Source organism: Ranitomeya variabilis, chromosome 1, assembly GCF_051348905.1.
Source record: "Ranitomeya variabilis isolate aRanVar5 chromosome 1, aRanVar5.hap1, whole genome shotgun sequence".
NCBI classification, from domain to species: Eukaryota; Metazoa; Chordata; class Amphibia; order Anura; family Dendrobatidae; genus Ranitomeya; species Ranitomeya variabilis.
This window is the reverse complement of record NC_135232.1, coordinates 376,295,872-376,308,278: the sequence shown is the minus strand read 5'-3', so window position 1 is coordinate 376,308,278 and position 12,407 is coordinate 376,295,872. Positions and strand designations below refer to the sequence as shown.

The 12,407-nt window shown below is 40.3% G+C and overlaps 1 protein-coding gene across 6 annotated transcripts in view; it reads right to left on the bottom strand.

Moving 5' to 3' along the window:
- The window catches only part of PRUNE2 (prune homolog 2 with BCH domain), a 488,633-nt gene that overhangs the window by 117,650 nt on the left and 358,576 nt on the right, over positions 1 to 12,407 (bottom strand). For all 6 annotated transcript variants that reach the window (XM_077249022.1, XM_077249023.1, XM_077249020.1 and 3 more), the window contains one exon: positions 6,636 to 6,697. In XM_077249022.1, the coding sequence (XP_077105137.1) occupies positions 6,636 to 6,697 (62 nt within the window). The remainder of the gene's footprint in view (positions 1 to 6,635; positions 6,698 to 12,407) is intronic.

Sequence of the window (12,407 nt, the reverse complement as noted above, 5' to 3'; positions counted from 1 at the left end):
AAATATTGTTTTTTATTCAGTGCCTATATTCAGTGACATTTCATTTTTCTCAACATTTTAATAAAGGTCCATTTAGAACCATTCTCCATCAGCCTGTATGAATCTGCAGGCAACCAACACTTTTACTCGCAAATACTTGTTCAGATAATCGATAAATTATCGTTACCGACAGCACATTGCCCATGTCTACACTATTTACATATGATCTTACATAAACGGAATCTGCCAAGAAGATCATCCCTGAAACATCATATATGGGCATGCAGGTCTTTAAAAGGTAAAATATACAACACTCTTAAATTTTGTATTTGCTGCTCAATTTACGAGCAGTGTTTTTATTTATATGCAAATGAGACATTAAGTGCTCTGGGCATGATTTAGCACTTCCGGAGTTTCCCTCCCTAGCACCAGTCATTCAGCACCAACCTATTTTAACTTAATTGATAGCTACTGTCTGATTTCCCTGCCTCGTGCCTGATATCATACAGACATTGAGCTTTCAATCAAGCTATAAAGGTTGGTGCTAAGCTGGGAAACAACCTCAAGAGGCATAGATTCGGAAGGTGCTCACTCACGGTAAGAACACTTGAAGCCTCATTTGTATGAAAACTAAAATGCTGATTCCTCAGGAAAGCAGAAACAGATTGACGACATAAAGGTGTCTATGGAATTGGCTTTCAAAGACCTGCATGCCCATATATGAGGTTTGAGGAAGGGAGGTTGATCTTACAGATAAATAACCTTTAGTTGTATTTTCTACCCTAATATTTCTGATTTTATAAAACTAAGAAAAATAAATTTGGGCTTCGGACTTCAGTCCTGTTTTGTGTTTCCTTGATAAGGCTGTATATCTTTGGTATTTCTCAGTATCAGTGTTACACTGGATGAAAGCAGCTCAGTTCAGAGAATGAATGGGAATAATTGTTCTCCATGAAGAGATATTTAAGGAAAGCTGCAATTGATGTTGGCAATGAGAAAGTAATATCTGGCTAAATTTCTTGAGGTTATTCGCTCCAGTATTGAGAACATAGAATGTAAGCAAGTTAAAAGCTTGCGTTAGTGTGCATGGAGTCAGTCAACATAATCTTACTAAAAGCACAAGGGAAAAGTCAATAGATTGTGACCTTTATCCCCCAGGAACACATGTTTATGTTGTGACCCATTAAAATTTAGATTTGTCTATTTTATGCTACACTACAATAATCGCTGATAATATTTTATGGTTGGCATAAACATAAATTAAAGGACAGAAAGTAATAGACAGAAACAACATCCTGGTTGTTGAGAATACCTAGAATTCTTTCCCATAGGTGCCAGCCTTTTGTTTCATATTATCTATCTACAGACATTTTATGCTTGCTTAAAGAGGTATTCATATCTCATACTTTTATGACAAATCCACAGTATATGCCATAAATGTATAATAGATGTGGACCTGGACCCTGCCAATAAGACCCTTTGCAAAGTTGCCATTCCTTGCCACGAGGACAGCATTGCTCTCTGCTGGCAGTGGATAGGTGTTCAGAACTCCCATGTAAATAGACTGAAATTACCACCACCCCTCCTCTGACCTATATATAATATATATTTGTAGCCACAGGACGATTACAACGAGGGAAACTGGGCTGCTGCCGAGGCTCCTTTATTTTTAATTTCAGTCTTGCCAAATTCATGCTGATTATACCATTTCAACATTAATCATTAAAATCTGGCTATTTTCTATTTTTATTTGTATACTTAACCCTTTAAGTTTGCCCCTTGTTCACTCCAATCTGTATAATTAAATTTCCTCTACCCCGGGACAGCTTTATGTCCAAATCACTATCTTCTAAGAAATCACCTATCCTCAGTGCTTCCTATTTTTCTAAACACTTGTACCTTCTCCACATCATTTACATCGATATCTCCATGTAGAGATTACTGGGCAGGTGCCGATGACCTTGCGTCCCAAGCCTCGACTTCACTCCTCTGTCTGCGCATGCCGCCGATTTCCAGGACTTTAGACAACATTGCGAGTGTGTCTGCACCTCAAACCTCGCTCTGACTAATAATAGATGGCCTGCACAGGTGCCCTTCACCTCCCTCCCCCTCCATGGCGCCAAGACACCGGAAGTTGTCTATACACATGATGTATAAAGACCACTACCACCAATGACTGGCGCACCACTGCAGATAGCGCAAGTAACGCTGTTATTCTGTTTGCCACACGGACCAGGTTAGTAGAGTGTGATATTTCTTGCTGCAGCTCCTGGGGTCTTTAATCCCGAGTAGCTTTTACCTCACCACCTGAGTCCGTATATTTTTTCCTTACAGTACCAGAGTGGTGGTCTTCTTCCTCCCTCCCCTTATCTCTACACTTCTGCATGCTCCACAGCAGGTCAGCACAAATAACCCTACTACTTTTTTCTAGTTTGTTCTCTGTTTTTTTCCTATTTTCCTCCATTCTCCAGCATGTTCATGTCGCTCACCTTAGTCAGTGGTTTCCTTCTGGACACCACGTACCATGGATTGTCATTTTTTTCTCCGAACCTCTGCTTCATTATCCCCTATCCCCCGGGTAACCCGTAATATATTAATTTGATTATTATACTTTAGGATGTTTTTTGTTAGAACCATTCAGCTATGTTATAGACCACACTGTAAGGGTATTGATTTTAATGACACATCATGTTCTATACTGTATTGCACTATGTATATATGTACAGCACATTCATTTTATGTATATTTGTCTTACAGTGAGGTTTGACCCAGGAGGGTCGAAACGTAACCTTACCTCTACTCTTCTTGATGCTCTGTGGTGATATATTTTGTGTACATGTAATAAATATTGACACTTTTTTGCAAATATAATCAACTATTGAGTGTGGCTGCCTTCTACTCTGGCTACTATTTTGGATTTATCTCCAAGTTCAGCCTGCACCACCCAACTTTACAAAGTGTGCATCATTTTTTTCACTTGGACATGTGAGCTGTTATCCTCATTGCACCATGGCTTATGGTCTCCTTTCTTGTCTTTATTGAAGGAATTCCCTGATAAACCCCTGAATGACCAAAAGAGGGGGGAAACATGTGACAAGAAGATGCTATTAAGCTAAGTACACAACTGTTCAGGCCATATAGGGTACATATATACAGTATATATGATAGTCCATGGCCATAGAAACATAACTACAGTTGTGGCCAAAAGTATTGACACCCCTGCAATTCTGTCAGATAATACTCAGTTTCTTCCTGAAAATGATTGCAATCACAAATTCTTTGGTATTATTATCTTCATTTAATTTGTCTTAAATGAAAAAACACAAAAGAGAATGAAGCAAAAAGCAAAACATTGATCATTTCACACAAAACTCCAAAAATGGGCCAGACAAAAGTATTGGCACCCTCAGCCTAATACTTGGTTGCACAACCTTTAGCCAAAATAACTGTGACCAACCGCTTCCGGTAACCATCAATGAGTTTCTTACAATGCTCTGCTGGAATTTTAGACCATTCTTCTTTGGCAAACTGCTCCAGGTCCCTGATATTTGAAGGGTGCCTTCTCCAAACTGCCATTTTTAGATCTCTCCACAGGTGTTCTATGGGATTCAGGTCTGGACTCATTGCTGGCCACCTTAGAAGTCTCCAGTGCTTTCTCTCAAACCATTTTCTAGTACTTTTTGAAGTGTGTTTTGGGTCATTGTCCTGCTGAAAGACCCATGACCTCTGAGGGAGACCCAGCTTTCTCACACTGGGCCCTACATTATGCTGCAAAATTTGTTGGTAGTCTTCAGACTTCATAATGCCATGCACATGGTCAAGCAGTCCAGTGCCAGAGGCAGCAAAGCAACCCCAAAACATCAGGGAAGCTCCGCCATGTTTGACTATAGGGACCGTGTTCTTTTCTTTGAATGCCTCTTTTTTTCTCCTGTAAACTCTATGTTGATGCCTTTGCCCAAAAAGCTCTACTTTTGTCTCCTTTGACCAGAGAACATTCTTCCAAAATGTTTTAGGCTTTTTCAGGTAAGTTTTGGCAAACTCCAGCCTGGCTTTTGTATGTCTCGGGGTAAGAAGTGGGGTCTTCCTGGGTCTCCTACCATACAGTCCCTTTTCATTCAGACGCCGACGGATAGTACGGGTTGACAGTGTTGTACCCTCGGACTGCAGGGCAGCTTGAACTTGTTTGGATGTTAGTCGAGGTTCTCTATCCAACATCCGCACAATCTTGCATTGAAATCTCTTGTCAATTTTTCTTTTCCGTCCACATCTAGGGAGGTTAGCCACAGTGCCATGGGCTTTAAACTTCTTGATGACACTGAGCACGGTAGACACAGGAACATTCAGGTCTTTGGAGATGGACTTGTAGCCTTGAGATTGCTCATGCTCCTCACAATTTAATTTCTCAAGTCCTCAGACAGTTCTTTGGTCTTCTTTCTTTTCTCCATGCTCAATGTGGTACACACAAGGACACAGGACAGAGGTTGAGTCAAATTTAATCCATGTCAACTGGCTGCAAGTGTGATTTAGTTATTGCCAACACCTGTTAGGTGCCACAGGTAAGTTACAGGTGCTGTTAATTACACAAATTAGAGAAGCATCACATGATTTTTCGAACAGCGCCAATACTTTTGTCCACCCCCTTTTTATGTTTGGTGTGGAATTATATCCAATTTGGCTTTAGGACAATTCTTTTTGTGTTTTTTCATTTAAGACAAATTAAATGAAGATAATAACAAAGAATTTGTGTTTGCAATCATTTTCAGGAAGAAACTGAGTATTATCTGACAGAATTGCAGGGGTGTCAATACTTTTGGCCACAACTGTATTACGTATATGGATATTTTGTGGTTTTAATTGCGCTGACACTTGACGGCCATTTATGATCTGAAGGGTTATTCTTTGTTTGACAATGACATCATGTATGTTTCTTCTTGGACTTTGTTAGGGTTTTTTTCTGGTCAGATTGTTGAAAAATATTGATGATATATATACAGCTCTGGAAAAAATCAAAAGACAACTGCAAAATGTTCAGTTTGTCTTATTTTTCTCTTTATAGGTATATTTTCGAGTAAAATGTAAGTTGCTCTTTTATTGTATAAAGTACTGACAACATGTCTTCAAATTTTCAAGCACTAAATTTTGTATTTATTTTCAGAAAATTAGAAATGGTCAAAAAAATGCAGTGTTTGCAGACCTCAAATAATGCTAAGTAAACAAGTTAATAATCATTTAGAAACAACAATACTAATGTTTTTACTCAGGAAGAGTTCAAAAACCAATATTTTGTGGAATTGGTTCGGCCTCTACAATAGTCACGCTCTCTCATGTGGCCCCTTGGGAAAATTAATCTCCCACCCCAGCTCTATGTGTTGTGAATTCTGCTCTTGGGCTCCCTCCGGTGCTTGTTGGTGGTAGTGCAGTTGTCTTGGGGTTGTAATCCGGGCAGGTGTTTCTGCTGATTGCAGCTCTATTAGGTATTTAGGTGTGCAGGATCCATGAGTCTGTGCCAGTTGTCCATTGTACTTGGAGGGATTGCTTCTCTCTCTGGCTCCTCATGCCCTGCTGCAAATTCAGCTAAGATAAGTGTCTGTTTTTTTGTCTCTGTGCACACATGCAGTGTGCTTTGCAATTCAGTGCAATTTATTGTGTTTTTGTCCAGCTTAGACTTTGTTTGGATTTTTCAGTCATGCTTGATTCTCAGGAGATGCAGATATACTTTCTATGTCTTTAGTTAGATGTGGAATATTTGTATTATCTGCTGTGGATGTTTTTAGGATTTTAATACTGACCGCTTAGAATTCTGTCCTATTATTTTCTATTTAGCTAGAAGTGCCTCTTTTGCTAAATCCTGTTTTTCTGCCTGCGTGTGTCTTTCCTCTTATACTCACAGTCAATATTTGTGGGGGGCTGCCTATCCTTTGGGGTTCTGCTCTGAGGCAAGATAGAATTCCCATTTCCATCTATAGGGGTATTTAGTCTTCCGGCTGTGTCGAGATGTCTAGGACGTGTTAGGTACATCCCACGGCTACTTCTAGTTGCGGTGTTAGATTAGGGTTTGCGGTCAGTACAGGTACCACCTACTCCTGAGAAAGTCTCTCATGCGGCTCCAAGGTCACCAGATCATAACATCTATGCATGCCACTATCTCTCTCTATTTCTGTGTACAGTTGTGCCCCAGAGCACCTGTGTGTTAGTCACATGACCTTTCACATGATATATCGGGTACTTTGGAGGTCCTACGCCTTCTAAACAACCCTGGGCCTTGGATACTCTTAATCTGTCCCTGTTTATAGCATATCTTGTAGATATGCCAAGATGTGTAGAAAAAATGCAAACAGTCAACAGGAATATATGAAGTCCCAGACAATATACATGAAGTTTGCTAAGTATATCTGGATTTTATGGTGAATAGCTGAAAAAAATAATAAAGCCTATGAGATTGCTGTTCAGCCTTGTGGAATCAATACAACTGCTGGTAAAACGAGGCGCTGAGTCTATTCTCTGCAATCTAATTCTTCTGAAATCTCTATATAGACTTGCTAAATCTATAAATAACTTTCTTCACCAATTTCTAGCATTTCTATGTGACTTCACAGAGGCGACTTGCTGAATAATTTAACATCACAATAAAAGCAGATGCTGTATGATTTTCCTACCTGGTCTGATTTCTGCTTCATCAAATGGGATGTCCATTCCCTCATCATCCAATACAATTGATCTGAAAAAAGAGAATTGCAAAAGTTAATCTGTCATAGTCTTTATAAAAAATGATAGAAATAGTTACGGCTGTTGAATTATGAAAATCACAGGATTGATGTTAATGATAAGCAGATGATGAAAAAATGGAAACAAAAAGTACAAAACATCTCAATTAATTCAGTATTGAGTATGGCTTGCTATCAATAAGACTATTATTGGTTGTCTGAGGAATGTTCTGCTATGCAGAATGCACTTGGGCGCGCAAATCATCAAGCTGCTGGCAATTCCTTACAAGATGGGAGACAAGTTCAAAGACCCTGCATGCCATGGTAGCACATTGAAGCCACACAGATTGCTTCCAGTAGCATGAGCAACATGCCGACTGACGAAGTCATGCTGTTAAAGAGCTCCAGGGACACTTTCACGTTCCCCTATGTTAACTCATGTTCAAGACTCACCCCAGCTCTTCTCCAGACCAATCTCTGGCTATCATTACATCTAAAAAAAAAAAGTGGGACTCATCACTGAAGAGGATATATCTCCATTCCAGCCTTCATTGAGATCTCGCTCTGCACTATGATAGGCATTGAAAACGGTTGCGCTAGGTCAATGGAACATTTGTAGTATGAAGTCTGGCCTGTAGCTCAATGCTGTGCAAATACCTTCTGATGTTTGTGTAGACACATGTAATGTCCATTTTCACTTGCAGTAGTACATGATGGAACATTACAAGTCATTCTTCGAATCTAACAAGACTACGTGGGCAATGTCATAAAGTGAACGTCACAAGGGAGCATCCCACTGGTCCAACTCCCGGGATTACGGATTGTGTGGCATATTAAACAGTAGCTGGACCCCTTTAGTCTTCATTCCAGGTGCACTAACAGCTCCACATTACAGAGATTTAGTGGTGGAATCAGTGATACGGCCATTTTTCCAAAGTTTCCCAGGAGCCGCTTTTCAACATTAGAACCCCAGGCCCCATGTTGCTCGAACTACCATGAGCTACCTGTGTGGCCTAAATGTGCTAATGTAAGGAGGTGGCAGGTCCCCTCAGTTGAAATCTCCTTCTCATTGTGGCCCCCGTGCGTCCTATATAAATATGTTGCATACCTTATTGTAAAATGTCTGTGTATTGTCATGTGTAATGCTATGTTTCCTTGTGTATTACACTGCACTATGTTCATATTGTGTAATGTGGGGAGTTCACCTTTAAATATCTGTGTGTTGCACTAAGTTAGGGACAGTTGACAGTTAAATTGTGGGCTGGGCCAGAAGCAGGAAAGGCAACAGGAAGCTGCTGTCCCCAGTCAGCAGCTCCGTTTGTTAGCTCTGAGCAGATGTGTAGTAACAGCCGGGACATTGCCAGACTCCCAGATGGGGAGAGACCTGTTGCCCCAGGCTCAAGGGACTCAGAGGAGCTTGAAAGGATACGAGAAGGGTCCCAAAGACTAAAAAGGACTAAAGACCGCAACACGGGCCACAGGACTCTGGAAGGGTCCCTGCTGAAGGGGTTTTAAGCACCCAGGTCCTAGCGAGTGGACTACTGTGAATCTTCGGCTGCTGCAGCTGCTGTGGGTGCGGCTGTGGAGAGTGTCAGGGAGAGATTGGGAATCCAGTATTGCACTCCTCTCCTTATATTCCATCCCTGTTCATTAAAAGTAATTCCCTGTTGGACAACAGTTGCCATCTAGAACTCTAATTTGCCTGGACTACTGTGGCCGGAGAGAGAACAAGGTAAACTGTGGGAAAAGCTGTGTAGGTCCCATCTATTTATGTACAAGGGGCCGGGGGTGCTAGCTGACTGTATGCTCAGTGGACTCTGCGAACTGTGCCTTTAAATAACTCGGCCATAACTACCCCCCCGGTCCGCCTTGTTACACTAACATGGCCTGCAGTGTCTCCAGACTTGTCTCCTATCAGGCACAACTTGTCGTTTTTGGTTGGCAATTGCAAAGGGAGCTGTAAGCAACAGATCTTGATAATTTGTGTGCAGATATACATTCAGCAGGGCAGAACATTCCTTAGAAAACCCTTAATAACCTCACTAATAATGTGCCAAGGCGTATAAGTGCATGTATTTTTGAGTATTGGCACTCATGCTCAATACCGACAAAATCTTGATATTTTGAAAATTTTGTTTCCATTTTTCTATCGTGTATTAGTTACACGTGGAGGAAAGACAATTATGGCAGCTAAATAGGAAAGGGTTCTTTACAGTAAGAGCAATCAGAATGGAATGCCGACCACAAGACCTAGTAATGGCAGTTACTATAACAACATTTAAAAAAGGTCTGGATGCTTTTTTAACAAAACATGACATCGTGAGTTATAAATTATCTAGCAATATAAAATGTATAACTTTGAAGATAGGTTGAACTTGATGGTCCTAGGTCTTTTTTCAACCTATGTAATTATGTGAATTGTACATTAGGAAAATGCTTGAAATGTAATTCCCTATAATACAATTTTACAAGTAATTTCCCCTTATTTTTTCTGTGTAAAGTGCTAGCTATAAATCCAATTTCTGTATTTAAAAAGTGCAAAACATTCCTGAAACACTTGCACGTTTAATCTGTATTTCTTATAATGCCTAAGGGAAGCCATAATGATAAGCGCCTGCTTGGTAACAAGTGCAGTTATTTGCCTTTATAATTATGTGAATTACCAATGATGAAAGGGTTAATACTTGGGTCCTGCATCAGTAATAGCCCCTGTAAGTAACAATGACAGCTGTTATGAGGTCATAAACAAGTGTGATAAAGAAGATTCCATAATAGAAGACTGCGCTGCCACGATCAGCACCATTACTGATGCGTCTGAGGACGTTGAACTTGACCACCCCACGTAATGTGCCAACCTTGGTGAAATTTGGACGTTCTAGCAAGGAAAGGGTTTGTCTGCATAAGACACCCCGAGGGCATGGGAAGGTAACCGAGGGGGTCCCCAGCACAGGCTCCCCTTCTGTTACCCTCTACTAAGAGTTGCTCTCCTTTGGGAGCTCATGGAAGCACCTATGACTTTAATGGGTGATAAATTGGGATGGGAGAAGGGGGAGGGGGTATTTCTCCTATTAGGGGTTATCCATTATGAACAATCCCTGTAATCAAAAGTCTAAATTTATGAGAGGTGGACCTGGATCTGTAAGGGAAGAAATGGTTCATCTATCTGGGTAATCAGATCAACTAAATTGGGTCTAACAACCAATGTGGTGACCGATATCGCAGCCAGATCTCTCCTACATCCGGTTTATCACATTTATAGTCTATATTTCTTATGTAGTTCTCTGTAAATCTGGTAAAATGTACAAATGTTAAAACTTGTTACATCTGTTATATATCGGCACTAACTCTCTAAGCCCAAGGGAACGGCGATCCACCAGCCATGGTTTCTTAGAGGTTTCCACCACAGGGGGGTTTTCCTCTCCTGAGTGGTGGAGGGTGACTCTTCATGAGTCTGGGGTTGTGCCATTTTTGGTGTCATGTGAATGTAAATAAAATTGAGAATGTTTGACACCTAATTACAATGCTTCATGTATTTATTTTGTGTGCGTCTGTGTGATTCATTTTGTTTGGGAGTCGGGGTCCATCACATGTCACTGTGTCATAGGGTCGGAAATCTGCCGGCCACAGTTTTGCCCTAGGTGTTGCTCTTGCTCTGGTGAATATCATGGAGCAGAGAAGACAAGCAAGTGTGCACTCATCAATGGACTTATATTACAGCAGGATTACAAGCAGCTTCCTCGCCTCATTCACACAGTGAGTATTTTGGCCAGTATTTTACATCAGTATTTGTCAGCTAAAAAGACAGGAGCAAACACTAAGAAAAATAATTACTGAGTGACTTTCACCTCTTCTGTGTTTTGGATCCACTCCTGGAGTCTGTTAACAAATACTGATGCAAAATATCGCCATGTAAAAGTGCTGTTAATCCTTACTGACTTCATCATTACATTGATGACAGCGCTGCAGTCAGTAACTTAGCTCATTGACTCTGCTTGAGTTGACATCATAAGATGTTGAGCTCACTAATTGTCTGCAGCACTGTCGATGTGAAGTCAGAGTTGCAGACAATAACAGGTACCATGGGTGGCACCAGAAATTCAGTTCTGGAGCAGGGGAGAGTGTTTAATGTACAAGGGAACAGAGATTTCACTTTCTGAAAACCCTTCATAAAAACCGAACCAGGAGTAAGAACGTTGTAACGTTTGAAATGCTTGGTTCTTATAGAAAGTGTTCACTTCAACCTTTTGCAAAGTGTGTATATTTTTTCACTTTTTTAATGGAGTAAATTATAAAATTATATTCTGGAAGCTGGATCCTTTACCGCTCTTGGACTTGTTTACTTTTTTAACCCCTTTATCCCCAAGGGTGGTTTGCACGTTAATGACCGGGCCAATTTTTAAAATTCTGACCACTGTTCCTTTATGAGGTTATAACTCTGGAACGCTTCAACGGATCCCGGTGATTCTGATGTTTTCTCGTGACATATTGTACTTCATTGTAATGGTAAAAAAATTTTGATATTACCTGCGTTTATTTGTGAAAAAAACAAAACTTGGCGAAAATTTAGAAAATTTCGCAATTTTCCAACTTTGAATTTTTATACAATTAAATCACAGAGATATGTCACACAAAATACTTAATAAGTAACATTTCCCACATGTCTACTTTACATCAGGACAATTTTGGAACCAAATTTTTTTTTTGTTAGGGAGTTATAAGGGTTAAAAGTTGACCAGCAATTTCTCATTTTTACAACACCATTTTATTTTAGGGACCACATCTCATTTGAAGTCATTTTGAGGGGTCTATATGATAGAAAATACCCAAGTGTGACACCATTCTAAAAACTGCACCCCTCAAGGTGCTCAAAACCACATTCAAGAAGTTTATTAACCCTTCAGGTGTTTCACAGGAATTTTTAGAATGTTTAAATAAAAATGAACATTTAACTTTTTTACACAAAAAATGTACTTCAGCTCCAATTTGTTTTATTTTACCAAGGGTAAGAGAAGAAATTGGACTCCAAAAGTTGTTGTACAATTTGTCCTGAGTACGCTGATACCCCATATGTGGGGGTAAACCACTGTTTGGGTGCATGGCAGAGCTCGGAAGGGAAGGAGCGCCATTTGACTTTTCAATGCAAAATTGACAGGAATTGAGATGGGACGCCATGTTGTGTTTGGAGAGCCACTGATGTGCCTAAACATTGAAACCCCCCACAAGTGACACCATTTTGGAAAGTAGACCCCCTAAGGAACTTATCTAGATGTGTTGTGAGAGCGTTGAGAGAGTCGTAAAAATAAAAATTTTTCCCACAAAAATTATTTTTTAGCCCCCAATTTTGTATTTTCCCAAGGGTAACAGGAGAAATTGGACCCCAAAAGTTGTTGTCCAATTTGTCCTGAGTATGCTGATACCCCATATGTGGGGGGAACCACCTTTTGGGCGCATGGGAGAGCTCGGAAGGGAAGGAGCGCCATTTGGAATGCAGACTTAGATGGAATGGTCTGCAGGCGTCACGTTGCATTTGCAGAGCCCCTGATGTAACTAAACAGTAGAAACCCCCCATAAGTGACCCCATATTGGAAACTAGACCCCCAAGGAACTTATCTAGATGTGCTGTGAGAACTTTGAACCCCCAAGTATTTCACTACAGTTTATAACGCAGAGCCGTGAAAATAAAAAATATTTTTTTTTTACACAAAAATTAATTTTTAGCCCCCA